Source organism: Fukomys damarensis, unplaced genomic scaffold (genome assembly GCF_012274545.1).
Source record: "Fukomys damarensis isolate Sample0158 unplaced genomic scaffold, DMR_v1.0_HiC HiC_scaffold_30, whole genome shotgun sequence".
NCBI classification, from domain to species: Eukaryota; Metazoa; Chordata; class Mammalia; order Rodentia; family Bathyergidae; genus Fukomys; species Fukomys damarensis.
In genome coordinates this window covers 55,853,638-55,871,211 of record NW_022900942.1, presented here as the reverse complement: position 1 = coordinate 55,871,211, position 17,574 = coordinate 55,853,638, and the positions used below count along the sequence as shown (strand labels likewise).

The 17,574-nt window shown below is 35.7% G+C and overlaps 1 protein-coding gene across 1 annotated transcript in view; it reads left to right on the top strand.

Moving 5' to 3' along the window:
• Taf4b (TATA-box binding protein associated factor 4b) overlaps positions 1-17,574 on the top strand; it is a 142,426-nt gene that overhangs the window by 46,562 nt on the left and 78,290 nt on the right. The window contains exon 10 of the mRNA XM_010644010.2: positions 81-189. Coding sequence (XP_010642312.1) covers positions 81-189 — 109 coding nt within the window. The remainder of the gene's footprint in view (positions 1-80; positions 190-17,574) is intronic.

Genomic DNA, 17,574 nt, shown 5'->3' with positions numbered 1-17,574 from the left:
TTAAAAACTGTTCTGAATTTTTCCTAACGTGGCATGATTGCTTTTTTTGTATTCTATTTTTTCTCATTTTGTTTTTATAGCTTCCATTCTAAAGCAAATTACTTTGCCTGGAAATAAAATTTTGTCGCTTCAAGCATCGACTGCTATTCAGAAAAATAAAATAAAAGAGAACGGAACAACAGGCTTAAGGTAAAGAAGATAAATAGTTAAAACTTGGTCTGGTTTTAACTAGAAGGAAGTAATATTTAAGAAAAAACCGTCAAAGAATAATACCTTAATAAAATAGATATATTGATATGTTTGAAAAATAGAACAATACTTTATTGAATATAATTTATAAATTAGTGAAATGCCCAAGTCTTAAGTGTTTTGTTCATTGAATTTTGAAAAACATGTACCTGTGTAGTCCATTGTGGAGTAAGTTGGTGAACATAATCATTCGTTTCTTTTATGCTCCTTTCAAAGCGGTTAGCTCCACCCCTGCCTCTGGTGGTCACTGTTCTGGGGTCTTCCTTGACTATCACATAAGAAGAATATTTCGTTATCAACGCAGTCCTCCCTTATCTGCAGTTTTGCTTTCTGGCAGCCAACAGTGGCCTGAAAATAGGAAATGGAAAATTAATTGTGTGCTGTTCTGCATGGCATGATGAAATCACTTCATGTCTAGGAGGTAAATCGTCCCTTCATCCAGTGTGTCCATGCTGGACATGCTGTTTGCTGCTCCACCTTCGAGTAGCTGTCTTCCTTACCAGATCGACTGCTTGATGCTTACGTTCAAGTTACCTTCACCTTTCCACTTAACGTCTTCAGCGAACGCTGCTGCCTGAGGCTCCCTCCCAGTCCAGCGCTTTTCACTACACGTGTGTGTTTCACCTCACTTTGTCTCTTCATGTAGGCATTGTATCATCTCATATTGTCACAAGAAGGGTGAGCAGCCGAAAGTAAGACATTTTGAGAGATTGTAAACTGGGATATTATTTTTCTTTTTTATTTACCGATCTTTTGAAGTTTTCTTTTTTTGGTATTGGGGATCGAACTCAGGTCCTTGTGCTTGAGGGGCAGGTGGCTAGATCTTCTGAATATTCTTTTTCTTTCCGTTGTGTTGAGGCTGTGGTTATCATCCTGTGTTGTTTTTGGAGGAAATATTGGAAGACAGTGACATAGTAATCACTGTCTTCCGGTTCAGCGAGTTTTGATAAAAGGCCAAATCCAAGTACCACAAAGAATATTTTTAGCACACTAAAAGTTCCCTTTTATTCCTCCTCAGCAAGTCCCCACATTATACCCCAGACCCCAAACAACCACTGATCTGCTTCTTAACATTGTAGATTAGATTTGTCTTTCCTAGAGTTTTGTGTAAGTGGCTTCATAAAGTTTGTATTCTTCAACCTGTTTTCTCAGCATATGTTTGATATACTTCTCTGTTATTTATGTAGTTTGACTTTTTTATTGCTAAGTAATATTCTGTCTTATGCATATCCAGTTGCTTACACAAAATTATTTCATGATTACCTCTTGGTGGACATTTGAATTGTTTTATTTGTAGCAGTTCTGAATAAAACTGCTGCAAAAACTGTGTCCAAGCATTGAGCATACATTTTTTCATGCTGTAAATACATAAAAGTGATATTGCTAATTCATGTGGGAAAACTGCCAAACTGTTTATAAAATTTAGCTCTTGCCCATTGGCACATAGTTGGAGCCCATTGTGGCCTTCATTTGCATTTCCGCAGTAACTAATGATGCTGAATGTTTTCATGTCTTAGTGTCCGTTTGTGCAATCTTTTTTTGTGAAATGTCATTTTAGATATTTTGCCTGCTTTTGAATTGAGGTTTTTTGTCATGAAGATGATCATTGATTTTTCTTTATATTATTAGTATTATGACTTGTATTGGTTTTTAAATTCTGAATCTTGAGTCAGCCTTGCATTCCTGATTACTAGCTTTTTAAATATTTTGCTAAGGGTTTTTGTATTTGTTCATATATTTTGGTGTATAGTTTTCTGGTTTTTTCTTTTAGTACTGGGGATTGAACTCACGATCTTGCGCTTATGAGGCAGGCATGGTGCCATTGAGCTAAAACCCCAGCTTCTGTTTTCTGTTTTTATAATGACTTTGCCAGATTTTGAGTTTGTGATTATCCTGGGCTCAAAAAGAATGACTCATAAAGTCTTTGTCTTTCCTGAGTTTTAACATTTTATGTAAAATTAATATCATTTCTTCCTAAAACAAAGAATGGCCTCACCATTGAAATTAGATAGGTTTCTTATTCTTTTTTTTCTTCCATTATGTTTATTGGTACTTGTTAGGTAGTTACATTCATCGTTGGGATCTTGTACCTTTCCATGACAGATCTTGGTTTTCGAAGTTAGGTTTCTATGGGGGATGGTTTTTGATAAAGTCAATTTCATTTATATACAGAATCTCTTTAATTTGTTAGTCTGTTTAGTCGGTTTCAGAGGTTGAATTTTTAAAGTATTGCATATTTACTTGTATATTTCAAATTTATTGGCATGAAATTGTTCCTAATACCGCTTTTATTTTAAATATCTGTAGATTTCTATTTCTAGGGAAGTACCATGCATTCTTTGAAGAATTTTGGGTATTTATTTTAGTAGTTGACTTTTTGGGGCATAAAATTATTAATCTTATATAATGTCTATTTAGAGCGAAATTTCCTGTGTTCATGCCTACGGTTTTAATTCATTTTTAAAAGAATTAAATTTTGATTGTTATTATTTATTCATTTTCTCTATTTCATTCTAAACAAAAATAAGCCCTTATTTTATTTTTTTTGGTACTGGGGATCGAACTCAGGTCCTTGTGCTTGCAAGGTGAACCGCTGAGCTAAATTCCCAGCCCCTAAGCCCTTATTTTAGGCTTAAGGTGCTCCTCTTTTTCTAGCATCTTAGGTTGAAAATTTAGATCTTTAAATTTAAATATTTTCTTGTGTAAGCATTTATAACTCTAAATTTCTCTAAGTACTGATTTTATATCCAACTAAATACAATTTTGTTTTCATTTGCATTCATGCTGAAATAATTTTTCTTCTTTTCCTTCTATTCAATAGTCTAAATATATGGGACTTTTCCAGATCACTTTATGCTAATAAAATGTGATCAGAGAACATGGTCTTTAGATTTCAGTCTTCTTAAATATGTTGATACACTACAATTTGGCCCATGTCGAGGACCATCTCATGAGTACTTGGAAAAGTGTGTTTAATTAGTTTTGAGAAGTGTTTTGTTTTGTTTTTTGGTAAATGTTTAGCTGTTTGGAATGTGGCTGTGCTGACCAGGTATGGCGGGGGGTACTCCGGCCAGAAGGCAGAGACTTAGTTTACCCATTATGTTCGCATTACCCGGTGATGCATCCCCCTAATTTGTGTTTGTTTTTATAGTTTTCAAAAAGTCTTATTTTTAAAAATTGTGTACTGATTTTGTAATTGTTATTAATCAAGCCATTCTGCCATTTCCAAAAATTACAACCTACTTTTTTAATGGCTTATTGTTCTGATGTAGTTATCTATCTTTTCCTGTTTTTTGAATAATTATTGAATTATTTTAAAGTCAGTGCTTTACTATATCTAATATTATTTATCTGGGATTTTGTTTCTGTTACCTGGCTGTTGAGTCCTGTTCCTTGGTGTATTTGATAAGATTTAAATCACTGTTAGCATAATTTTGAGAAAAAATTATAGGAGTTCTGGATTATTTCATTCCCAGAGGACAGAGGAGAAGGAACTGTTTTAATCTCATTGGTGATTGAGCTGGCCTAAAGTTAATTTTAACCTTTCCAAGACTCTGTGATTTTGATTCTCCCACCCCAGTAGTCCAGAAGACTCAGGGTGCTTTTCTTTGCTGGGTTATGAACCCAAATTTTTATTTCTCTGATACTTTCTCTAACCTAAAACTCACTGTGTTTTCCCTAGGCTTTCTGTGCTTGACTTCTTTGAATTTTCTTCTGCAGTGCTTCAGTGGGAACTGCTTTATATTTTCATAGGCTCCTGGCCCATCCCTCAAGCGTTGGAAGCTTTGAGCTTCAGCTTTCTCCATCTTCATGAGATTGCCTAATGCTCTGTTGGCTTTCCTACCTCTTAGCAGCTGGTGTCTCTGTGGCTGTTCATTGTCTTGTTCCACATCAAGAATTAGCACATAGCCAGGGGAAAAACAAGACAAAGAAAATGGGGTTACTTTAGTGAGGCTGTCTGCTCTAAGGCCTGTGGCCCCTCCAGACTTGCTCTCCTGGCAGCTCTGTGCTGCCTTTGGACAAACTTTTGAAAAGAACTGTTCTGGCTCTGTCAGTTTTCTGTACTCAGCACAGTCATCTGGTATGGATAATGCTGTGTAACCAGAAGTAGATTTTCTTGTGTAAGTTTTTATGCATTTTTGTGTTCAAAGATCTATTGGAGTTGGTTTGTAATTCACGTTCTATTTCTGTATAACATATTTTGATGAACGCAAGTTCTTAAATAGGTAAAGTTGGCAGTTTCTTTTATGAAAAGTGCTTGTTTAGTGCTTATTCAAGAGCTCCTCCTGGATAGTATGAAGATATTCTCCTATGTTATCTTCTTAAAGTTTTACTTTTAATGTTTAAATCTTTATGTGATCAGGAGTTAATTTTATACTTGTTTATTTCTGTGCTGTAGACTACAGAGCCTAGTTCCAGCAGCATTACTGAAGAGTCCATCCTTCCTCAGTTACCTACAAGTAGCCTGTGTGTCGTATATGCAGATGGCTTTTCTGGATTCTCTATTCTCAATTACTAATCTTGTTTCTTTTTTTTTTTTTTTTTTTTTTTTTTTTTTTTTTTTTTTGTACCGGGGATTGAACTTGGGTGCTTGCGCTTGCAAGGCAGGCCACCGAACCGCTGAGCTAAATCCCTGGCCCCTAATCTTGTTTCTAATAGCATACTGTTTAATTTACTGTAATTTCAAAATAACTCTTCCATCTGATAAGGCACATCCTGTTTACCTCTCCTTTACTTCTTTTCCTTCCTTTCTTCACTTTTTCTCTTCTCAATTTTCTCAACTGTACTTGGGCTTTTGCTGTTTCCTATAAATTTCAGAATCAGCTTAAGTTCCACCCAAAATCTCCATTTCAATTTGAATTGGCATGGCTTCCAGTCTGTATTCCTCCGACTGATTTTTTCAGTGTTTTGAGCCTCTATAAACGTGATTCATATCTTCATTTATTCACATCTTCTTTAATGATCACATCTTTCCATTAAGTGTTATAATTTTATCTGTACAGTTTATGTACTATTTTTTTTGCATGGACCTGTTAGGTTTATTTCTTATTTTTTGTTATTGTAAGTAATGATTTCTTTTTGTTTTGTTTTTTTGAGCCAGGGTCTCATGTAGTTGAGACTGACTTGGAACTCACTGTGTAGGCCAGGCTGGTCTCAAACTCCCAGCGATCCTCCTGCCTCAGCCTCCCGAGTGCTGGGATTACAGGTGTGCACCACCATGCCTGGGAGTAATAATTTTGATTAGTGCCTTTTCTGTTGCTTCGCCCCCCGCTTTTTGCTAGTGTCCTTATAGTCTTACTGTTTCTAATAAGTTTTAGAATATTTTAGGTTATTTATGTAGAGAATATCAGCAATGACATTAGACACTAGAGTTATAATTAGACATTTTTTGAATGAGGCTTTCAGCATTTTAAAGATGTCATTCTGTTGCTTTCTGGTATTCATGTATACATTCAAAGATAAGCATTCAAGAAAGTCACCCTGAATTACATTATAGGGAAACAACAGTAACACATTTGGAATTCCTGTGACCTCAATCATTGGATGATCACATGTTGAATATTAAAAAGTATCGTAAAATATTAAAATTTAAATATGAAATAAAAGATCAGAAAGTTATATATTAAAAATGAATACAAAGATAGGAAAAAGAACCAAATATGACATTTAGAAATGAAAACCGTAGTTGAATTTAAAACTTCATTGGATGAATAAGTCAGATTTAATTTGGATGCCGAAATTAAATTTTCTTTTTTCCAGACATTTGTTACTATTTCTGGTAGGAACCTTGGATGACTGTTGACGTGGGACCACTTTAGCCCTCTTCTCACCACGACTCTCAGATAACAGTGCTCTGCTGTGGCAGAGGTCTAAGAACTAATGCTAACCATGGGCACCTGCTCCTAAAGCGATTTTCCTTTAGGGTGTGCTCATTGCTTATTTTTCCTGATACTTTTTTGGGTGCAGATTCTGTGAACCCAGGAATGGAATGAAAATATGTTATGTTGGTTTTGGTGTAATACTGTATAATCGCTCTTGGTAAATGTAGTTCACTTACTGCCTGAAGCAAGTGTTATCATTAGGATTTTCTTTGGGAGTTTTCTAGCTTATTACTTTTGCTCATTTATCTGTTGGGTGCTTATTGCTTTCTAAATATATAGATAGAGAGATATAGATAAAGTTGTAGAGATAGAGATGAAGATAGAGAGTACTTCATGGTTGTATATTTTATAAATATTTTTCTTTCAGTGTTTTGTGTAACAAACATGTATTTGGTATCTTTGGTATATGGCATTTTAAAATTTTATTATTAGGTTTATCAGTCTCTTGCTTGATATGTTTTGAATTCTGAGAAATCCTTTGCCACTATGAGCTCATAATGATGTGCACCCATGTTTTCTTCCAAGATGGGCACTTACCTCACTTTGCACCCTTACCTTTATATCTTCCATAAGTTTTGTCTCAATAGTAGTGACTGAAGAGTTCATTACCTATTGGATTTTAAAAGCCACCTTTATCTTAGTAAATTCCTATTTATATAAGGACATAATTTGTTTAAGTCTTATGCTTTTGTTTGTTAATACTTTGATGCTTTTCCATTGTTGTAACATCAGTATTTGTTTTTATATCTGTTGTGATAAATCTTTTTCATACTAAAAGTTTCCTGATTTTACTTGTTATTTTTCTCTTATGCATGAATTTGAAATATTGAACATAGCAGTTCTATGAAAACTTTGTTTCTATGAAACTTTGTTTGTTTCTATGAAAACTTTGTTTGCAGTCAGGTTCCCACCGGACAGTTGTAGGTGTAGAATGTGCTGAGATTGCCTTGTCTTCACGTCTTCATGTGGCACCTCTCTCCACTTTGTTACTGGGGATTGGGCCCAGGGCTTGCTCACTGCGCTACATTTATTTTATTTTATTTTATGTTAGACATGGCTTTTCTAAGTTGCCTAGGCCATCAGACTTGAACTTGTGATCCTTCTCACTCAGCCTCCCAGAGAACTGGGATAACAGATGTGCACTGTTGCACCCAGCTTGCCATAGTCCTTTGTATTTCAGTTACTTCTTTGGAGGGGCTTTGCCTGGCCAAGGAATGTAAAGTAGCTTTTTCAGACATATCTGATGCTTGTGACACTTAAAGAAGTTATTTCATTTATTTGTCTAATCTTCTGTGTATTTCTCATTCCCTTTTATTATGAGAATTTGGGATAAATTTACTATTATACCTAGCATTTAGAATAATGCCTAGTTCATATTCAACACTCAGGTTCGTGTGTGTGTGTGTGTGTGTGTGTGTGTGTGTGTGTGTGTGTGTGTGTGTGTAACTTTGGGGATTAAACCCAGGGCCTTCACATTGAGGTATACCCCCAGCCAGGTCCCCACACCTTTTCTCCTTGCCTTGTTTAAAATTTTGAGGTGGACTCACTAAGTTGCCCAGTCTCTTGCTTGTGGCCCTCTTGCCTCAGTCTCCCAGAGTGCTGAGATTCCAGGTATAAACCACTGTGTCTGGCTACATTTATACATTTCTTGAAATAATGAATTTTGAAAACTATAACAGGAATGTTATGATCTTGACTATTTCTAGATATCCTTTATTTTTACACTAAGATGCACTTTCCAGTTTTGGACAATACTTTCTAGTAACATGGGTCATATGTAGTTTCATGCACATCCTTTTACAATATTGACTTTTTATTTGTTTCTTTTTCTTTTTTTTGTGGTACTGGGGATCAAACACCGAGTTTTTGCAGTGAGCTACATCCTCAGCCTCGTATACATTATTTTGAAAGAGGATCTTTCTCTAAATTGCCTGGGCTGGGGCATCTTGTGACCCTTCCTCAGCCTCGTATACATTATTTTGAAAGAGGATCTTTCTCTAAATTGCCTGGGCTGGGGCATAACTTGTGACCCTCTGGACACAGCTTCCCAGAGTGTTGGGATTATAGGCAAGGACCATCACCTCTGGCTTATCTGTCCTTTCAAAATTTTTTCAGTATCCTGAATTCTTAGTGTTGCGGTTACTTTAGTTACTGTTAAAATGAAAGTAAAAATAAACCCTTAATGTTGACTTTTATTTAATATGAGATAGTAGTGTATGGCATTAGACCTCATTTTTACTAAACTTGACAAGGTCTAATACAGAGTAATAGCTGACCATTTTTTCCAAAAACTATTTGGTTAGTTTAAGTGTTTGTTGTTGAGTTTTTGGCTTTTGCCACTGGAAGATGCTATTTTGTGTTTATTGGTGTAGCTGGAGTGAGTATTAGAAATTGTATGATGATTAAACACCAGAGGGTGCTAGAGATTCATTTTTTTTATGTCATACTTCTGAATCAGAGGTGACAGGTACATCTGCATGTTTGTTTTGTACACTTAACTTTCAAAACATTTAGCTCATTGTTTTGTGTATTTTGTGTACAAGTCTATAAGTAATATGTATTGGTTATATAAAACTATCTGATACAGTGGTTTTTCATGTCAGAGCAAGATTTTTTCTTTTAAAAAGAGAAATCAGTCTAGTAAAAAAAAAAAAAAAATCCCTATCATGGTGGAGAGGCAAACTAGTGAAAAAAGTGCCATCTATAGCCATGCCCAGATTAGTCACAGAGTTAATATTCAGCAAAAAGTTACCATGCTAGCTCTTGATGGCAATTAGGTTTCTGGATATACCACACAGTGGAACTACTTAGGAATGAGAATGTGAAGTCTCTCAAGGTTTTTAGTCGCATTTTGTGGTGGTAAATTGATATTCAGTAAATGTTATTTTTTGTACTTGTGTGCAGGATAAACTGAGGAGAAACCTTAGAGTTAGGTACACCATAAAGCAAAGGTTAAAGTTATGGGCATTCTCAAGAAGGATCAAAGCTAAGAGATTGTGATAATTCTGTGATTGTATTGTGGTTCACAATAAAACTATCAGGATTAATAATCTAATAAGGATATATAAATAAAGCAAGTTCCACACTTGAAATTATTTATAATTAAATATTTGCTAATATGATGCAGATTAATAATTTCTGGGTTCCCTGGATAACTAATCAAAATTTTGGATTCTGTGCCCACTCAGAATGAAATATCTGGAGTTTGGACAGGAATATGTAGTATTTTAAATTTTTTTGTAGTATTTCTGATATTTGTTACAGTTAAAATAAGTACAAGTATAGACTGCAGGTCTCAGAGTATAATTTGCAGGAAAGAATTTCAAAACTGAACCTTTCAGGAGGTTTGCAGAGTATTCTGTCATCGTGGAATCACTTGACATTTTCATGGTGGTGTCTGCACTAACACTGCTGGTGCCTCAGTGCAGGGCAGGGGCGGCGGCATCAAAACCACACTAGGAACTGTTCCTTCTTTACCCTCACACACTTGTAGTAAATAAAAGGAAAAAAAGGGAGCTTTTTTTAATAAAGAATGTCCATAATGAAGCAGCACAAACTGTTTTACTGACCCCCGAGTGCTTACTTGTTTAACATTCTGTGTGACAGGTTTTCTGTTGCATGCCACAGTACAAGAATGTCTCAAGACAAGTTCTTGTGCTTGTTTTTGAGTTGTGAGCTGAACTGACTTCATATTTCATGGAACACCATGAGTGATGGACACACAAACTATGGTTATTTAGACTTAGGAGTTGACATTTTTACAATAATGAATGAAATGAGCCTGTCACTTCAGGGGGAAAATGACAGCATTTGTTGCCAATGATAAGATTTGAGCTTTCAAGCAAAAATTAAAATTTTGGAAAGTTTATATCTGCTGTCTTGAATTTAATAGCTTCTTAATACTTACATACTATATTCTCATCTGATTGGTAGATATATTAAAATAGGATTTTTGGATTATATATAATGAGTCTAAATTTGGATGATCTGTATAATTCTGTGAACCTGTATTTTCCTAATTACTAGTATATGATGTTACAAAACCATGCATGGGTAAAAAAACTCAGTGTATTAGGACCAGTGGATTTTATATAGATTTACAAAAATAAAAGACAATGACACTCTCATTTTTTAATTTTGTCATTGTTTTCATAAAAATATTATCTGTTAAATTTGACTTTTTGATAAATAATATTCATTTTAGTTTCTAACACTTAATTCTCAGTGTGGTTTAAAATGATGTGATAGATTGAGTTTCACCCTCATTTTACAGATAAGAGTACTAATGAAAAAATACGGGGAAAATTGTTCACAGTTCTATTAATTATCAGAGCAGGCAGTGAAACTTACCTCTCTAACTATCAAATCAGTATGTTAATTTTTTGTTTTCCTCAATTTTTAAATTATCACATGTTTGCAATACACAGGGGAAATTGGTACACATACGTTTACTTCTCCTTCTCCTCCACTTTCTCTCATTTCCCCAATCTCCAAGTCCCCTTCCCATCATTTCGAAGAATCAACTCTTTGATTCTTTAATCCATTGTGTTCTCTCTCTCTCTTTTTTTTTTTTGGTCTCAGTTTCATTAATTTCTGCTCTGATCATTACAGTTTCAGATTTGGATAGTTACTGTCTTTCTAGACCTTGAGATGTATCATTAGGATACTTACTGGGGATTAAGTTCTTTTTCTTTTTCTTTTGGTACCTGAGATGGAACTTGGGACCTTGCACTTGTGAGGCAGGTACAGTGCCCCAGAGCTAAATCCCCAGCCCCTGTTCCATTCTTTTTATGTGTGCATTCGTAGTTATACACTTTCCTCTTAGAAATGCTTTCATTGTTTTTCATAGGTTTTGATGTGTTCTGCTTTCATTGTCATTTGATTCTAGAAACTTTTTTATTTCTTCCTTGATTTTTTTGGTGATACTTTGGTTGTTCAATAATGTAATACCTTTTTTCTTTTTTTTTTTTGGTACTGGGGATCGAACTTGTATGTTTGCACTTGTGAGGCGGGCGATGTAACCACTGAGCTAAATTCCCAGCCTAATACTGTATTACTGTATTACTTTTAATATATTTCAATATATTTTTAATGTATTTGCCTAGTTTCTGTGCTTCTTTTACTGTTGATTTCTAGCTTTCTTCTACTGTGATCCAGTAGTATGCAGGGGATTATTTCTTTTTTGGGGGTGAGTATTCATTTAAGCATGCTATATGACCTAAAATATGTTCTATTTTAGAAAATGTCCCATATACTTTTGAGAAGAATGTGTGTTCTGTGGTTGCTGGTTGAAACACTTTGTAAATGTCTATTACGTCTATTTTTCAATGGTATGGTTTAATTCTGATATTTCTTTGTTGATTTTTTTTTTTTTTGTCTGTTTGGCTTAATTGTGAGAGTAAGGTATTGAAGTCCTCTACAGTGACTGTATTGGTGTCTGTCTACCCTTTTAGATCAGGTAGTTTTTGTTTTATGAAGTTGGGTGCATTAACTGACTGTATTGGTGTCTGTCTACCCTTTTAGATCAGGTAGTTTTTGTTTTATGAAGTTGGGTGTATTAACATTCAGTGCATGTTTACAATTATTAACTCATCCTGTTAAATTGTTCCCTTTACCAGTGTATACTGGCCATCTTTATCTCTTCTGATCAGGTTCGGCTTGAAGTAGGCTGTTTCTGAAAATAAGGTAGCAACTTCTACTTGTTTTTGACCATGGGTTAAATAGAACATCATGTTCTATTCTGTCACTTTTAATCTATATACTTCCTTTTGGCTGAGGTGTGTTTTCTGTAGGCGATATATGGGCGCATTGTTTTTTGGGGGTTGTTTATTTAAGGCAGGTCTCCCTTTGTAGTTCAGGCCAGCCCTGAACAACGTAGCACAGGCTGGCCTCCGAGTCCCAGCGATCCTTCTGCCTCAGTCTCCCAAGTGCTGAAATCACAGGTGTGCAGGCACCACCATGCCTGGCCGTGATTTCTTTTGAATCCAGTCTGCCATTTTGTGTCTTTTGATTGGTTGAAACAAGTGCCACTGAAATTTATTATTGTAAAGTGTTTATTGAATCCTATCATTGTATTATTTTTCCAGTATTAATTCCTTTGCTTTTTCCTTTGTTTACTCTTTTTAGGCTCTTTGGTGCTAGTGACCCCCTTGTCTCTGTCTAGGATTTCCTTAAGTATTTTCTGTAGTGCTGGTTTAGTGGTCATGTAGTTTTTCAGGATTTCTTTGTTATGGAAATTCTTCATCATTATTGAAGGCCAATTTTGCAGGATATAAAAGTTTAGATTGAAAATTATTTTCTTCAGGGTTTGAAAACTTTACTTTAGGCTCTCCTGCCCTTTAGGGTTTATGTTAAGAAATCCACAATTTTTCTTATGGGCTTGCCGTGATATATACCTGCTATTTTTCTAATTCTGATCCGTTCTTTGTTCCTGGAGCCACCAACTCTTCCTGGGTTTACTTTGTGTTTGCTGCTGTATGAGAAGAAGAGTTTGGAGTTCCAGCCTACTTCCATTTTCCTCTATGTTGCCTTTAGTTTCTCTGTGAAGTCTAGTTTTCCTGTTGGCTCTTTTTTGAATCCCAGAGGACTACTTCTTACTCTCTTCATTTAATTGTTTACTTAGTTGTTTTCCGTGTGTCTGGACTCCAAGTCCTAGAAAGGTTGTATTTTGCTGCCAGCCTTTACCATCTTTCAGTACTCTTAATTTTTGTAGCTTAATATTTTTTGGGACATGGTCCACAAGCCATTACTGTCATCACCACCTAAGTGTATCTGTTTAAAAAAGAATACCGCAGATTTCTGTTATGGACCTGCTGAATGAGTTATCATTGCTATGTAGGTATGTGTTTGACTGTGAGACTTTTTTTTTTTTCCTTTCCTGGGTATTTTGAGATAGGTCTTATGTGTCTTGTTAGCCTGATTTTGAACTCACTGTGTAATTTAGGTTGGCCTTATACTCAAAATCCTCCTGCCTCAGCTTTCCGAGTACTGGAATGACAGTTATACACCGCCATAGACCTGCATTTTAAAATATACTTTCTAGGTGTCCCCTAAAAATACCAGTGTCTGAGAAATGCTGAAGTATGCTGCACTATGTTTTATTTAGTAAGAAGAAAGGCAAGGAATTTCTTGTGAGGGAAATAGGTTCAACAAATGCATAGAAGGAGTAATAAACAGAGTCTTGTGATAGTTTATAGATGAGGAATGTTCAAGAGGAGGCTGTGCCCAGAGAGGTGAATAAAGAATATTGAAGCCAGATTACTAGAGACTAGTAGTCTAAGGGAAAGAAAAAGTTTTTTAGTTTATTGGTTCATTCTAGGTATACAGTACAGTTTCATTCATCATTGGGATCTTGTACCTTTACATGACAGGTCTTGGTTCTTATTCTTTCCCCTTGTCCCTGCCCTCCCTTCACCCTCCCCTCCCCATTTACGAACACTTTATTCCCATTTTTTTCATTTTCTCACATTTTTTTCTTTCCGAAGGGGAAAATTTGATCTTCAATTATTTTACTCCTTTAGACAGGGTTTCACTGTGTTGCTTGGGGCTTTTGTCTCAAAACTCCTGGGCTCAAGTGAGCCTCTTGCCTCAGCCTCCTGAGTAGCTGTGTCTATAGGCATGTACCACCTGGCTTATTTAGTTTATATTTTAAAAACAATTTATGTGCAGAAGTATTGTATAAAGCATTGTTACGTACTATTTTGCACAAAACTCAAAGGGTAGAATAGAAAAGGGTCGGATCTTTCATGGGAAAGGTAAGACTCTCCCTCATTTCTTTTTCTGCTACCAAAGTTTCCACCTTACAGCCTATTCCCAGTTTGTTGTGTGTCTTTCTATAGGTTATTTTTGGGGGGGCATAGTGTACTTTATTGGTGATATATGACAAAGGAGGGCTCCTAGCTAGTCTTTTCAGCACAGATGCCAATGTACATGTTTTGCATAGTGGTTTTATCCACATACTGTACTTGAGCTTAGCCAAAAGGCTGAGAAGCACTAACCACTTAACTGATCTTAGAGATTGTCTCATACCAACATATTTGTGTGGTTTGATATTTTTTAAGTTTTCTAATAGTGGATGGTGGCTTCCATTGATTTATACTTGGAAAATAAAGTTCTAGTAACTTTAGCAGTTTGTAACTTTAGTGACTGGTTTTACATGATTTCTAGGGAGAGTAGTTATTTACTTTCAATCAGATAGTGCCAGTTATCCTTTCATGGTGGTTGTATTAATAAATTATACTCTTGGGAACAGTGGTTAAGGTAGCATATTTATGTATGAGCTAGTGAATTAAGAAACTTGTCGATCAAACAGGTGAAAATTTTATCTTGTTATGAATCAGGTTGAACATCTTTATTTTCACTTAACTTAAGATTCAGAATTTAAGTTTTATCCATTTCTACATTATTTATTTTTTTCTTATTTATAGGCACTCTAAATATACTAAGGTACAGACTTTCCCCTACTTGTGATGATGTGACTTTTCTTTTAATTGGTACTAAGGTAGAATTCAGGACTTTCTCACCAAACTATATCCCTAGCCCTTTTTTATGTTTTATTTTGAGACAAGGCTAGGCTCAAACTTGCTTCAGCCTTCCAGAGTGCTGGGATTACAGGCATACACTACCATACCAGACTTGATGTTTGAACTTTCAAATGATGTGAAAACACTGTTTACTCAGTAAAACTGTATTTTGAACTTTGATGGTTTCCTAGGCTAATCATACCTGATTTGGTACTGTCTGTCTTGTGATCCTGAGCAGCAGCCACAAAACACAGTTCCTAGCCAGCCACATAATCATCAGTTTAAAAACCTGACCCTCTTTAGTAACTACAAGGCTGGCATTTTGCATATAGATATTTAATAAATTATTCAAGCTGTTCAACAGTTTGTTATACCATAGGCTTTGCGTTAGGTGCTTTTGCCTAACTATACACTAATGTGTTAGACTAGGCTAAACTCTGATGGGTTAGGTGCATTAAATTTCTTTTCTGATTGTGATACTTCTAACTTGCAGTGAGTTTATTGGGCTGTAACCCGATCATAAGTCTGGGAACATCTGCACCTCCTTTTCGAAGGATGTGAATTACTTCATTGAATCCTCAGTCTGAATAGGGATTATTTTTTTCCCCATTTTACTGAAGATGCAGTGTGAGAGAAGTTAGTGACTTCATAGATAATAACTTTCAGATTCAGGATTCCAGTATGTAGGCAGTTTGATCCAGAAGCTTCATTTTCTCCTATTGTTCTCTGCTCCTCAGTGCCTTGTGATAGATACCAGTGCATTGTTCTAAGCATGTAGAAAGACATTCCGTCAACATTTTTATGTAGTTTATATATATATATACTGTGTTAGAAAGATAGATGACTGATATGATCAATACAGTTACTCTTGTTGCAGTTCAAGGTAAACACATTGATGTTTAGGTTAGAAGTCATATTAAAATCTACTGTAACCAGCCGGGTGTGGGGGCGCACTCCTGTAACCCCAGCACTCAGGAGGCTGAGGCAGGAGGATCACTGTGAGTTCCAGACTAGCCTGGGCTACATAGTGAGTTCCAGGTCAGTCTCAAACACATAGTGAGACCCTGTCTCAAAACAACAAAAAACAAAACAACAACAACAAAACAAAAATAAAAAATAAAAACAAAATGAAAAAAAAATCTACTGCAACCTAGACAAAAATGTGCTCTTAGAAGTTGAAAAGCTACAAAAACGAAGCTGACATTTCTAAAATAGGCATTTGAAGTGGGCCTGGTATGTAGGTAAGGCATTGAAAAGCTGGAAAATGAACTAGCAAGGGGAATAAAGACCAACACAGGAAGGGATCACCAGAGTAGAGGCTGCAATAAGTAGAGGGTGGGAGGGCAAAGGGAGAACCTGGGTCATTACCTCAGAGGCCTTGAATGTCATATTAACTTCATGGGAGCATGAAAAGTTTTTTTCATTGAGTTTATTGGTACTTTTAAAGCATACAGTACAGTTACATTCATCATTGGGATCTTACAGCGTTACATAACAGATCTTGGTTCTCATTTTTTCCCAATATCCCTGCCCTCAGTTCACATCCTCCACACCCTCCCCTATTTACAAAGATTTTTTTTCCATTTTTTCCTTTTCTCTTACTTTTTCTTTTCCCTTTTTTTCCTTTCTCCTAAGCTTCCCTCTTCCCCTACATCTTTAGCCCTTTTCTTCCTATTTCACATTATCAGTAATACAATTTGGATCTTATTTATAATTTTAGTTTTTCACACCAGAAAATCTATTTGATATTTACACGTGTGTCTTATTTATTTCACCTAAGAGTATGGCCTCAACATACATCCATTTTCCTATGAATGACTAGTTTCTTATTTTTATGGCTGAGTAGTAGTCCATTTTATAGAAAAACCACATCTTCTTTATGCAGTCTCCAACTGATGGGCAAATGGGCTGTTTCCAAGTTTTAGCTATTACAAACAGTGCCACTGTAAAACATGGGTGTGTATATTACTGTGGTATGATTCTTTTAATTCTTTTGGAAAGATACCCAACAGAGGGATGGCTGGGTCAAAGGGAACCTCAAATCCTAGTTCTTTGAGGTATCTCCATATTGATTTCCACAGTGGTTGCACCAGTCTGCACTCCCAGAAGGGTTCCTTTCTTGCCACAACCCTGCAAGCATTGTTATTGTTTGATTTCTTGATAGCAGCCATTCTTTCTGGGGTGAGGTGGAATCTCAGTGTTGTTTTCATCTGCATTTCTTGAATGACCAGTAATGTGGAATATTTTTTCATATATTTATTTGCTGCTTTTACTTGTTTGTTTGAAAAATGTCTGTTCATTTCAGATGCCAATTTTTGAATCAGGTCTTTATATTTGTGGGGGCTGATTTTTTTGAGTTCTTTATATTCTAGATAATAGTCCTTTGAGGAGCAGCTGGTAAAATTTTTTTCCCACATTGTAGGTTGTCTTTTAGCTCTGTTGGTGGTTTTTTTTGCAGTGCAGAAGCTTTTTAATAAGATGAGATCCCAGTTGTTGACTCTTTGTGCTAGGTCCCATGCTACTGAGGATTTGTTCATAAAGTCTTTTCCTATGCCAATGTCTTCAGGAGTTTTGCTTAACTTATCTTCCAGCAAATTTAGTGTCTTCTTTTTTAATATTTGGATCTTTAATCCACTTGTATTTTAGTGCATGGTGAAAGACAAGGGTCTAGTTTTAATCTTTGGCACATTGAAATGTAGTTTTCCAACACCTCCAGTGAGGATGGTTGGCTCCTTTGTCAAAGATGAGGTAGCTGAGTACTTTTGGAGTTGTTTCTGTATCTTCCAATCTATTCCAATGATCATTGGGTCTTTTTCCTCTGCCAGTACCATGCTGTTTTTATCATAGTGGCTTTGTAGTATATTTTCAGGTTGGGTTTTGTGATACACCCTGTTATGTCTCTGCTGCCTAAATTGTTTTTG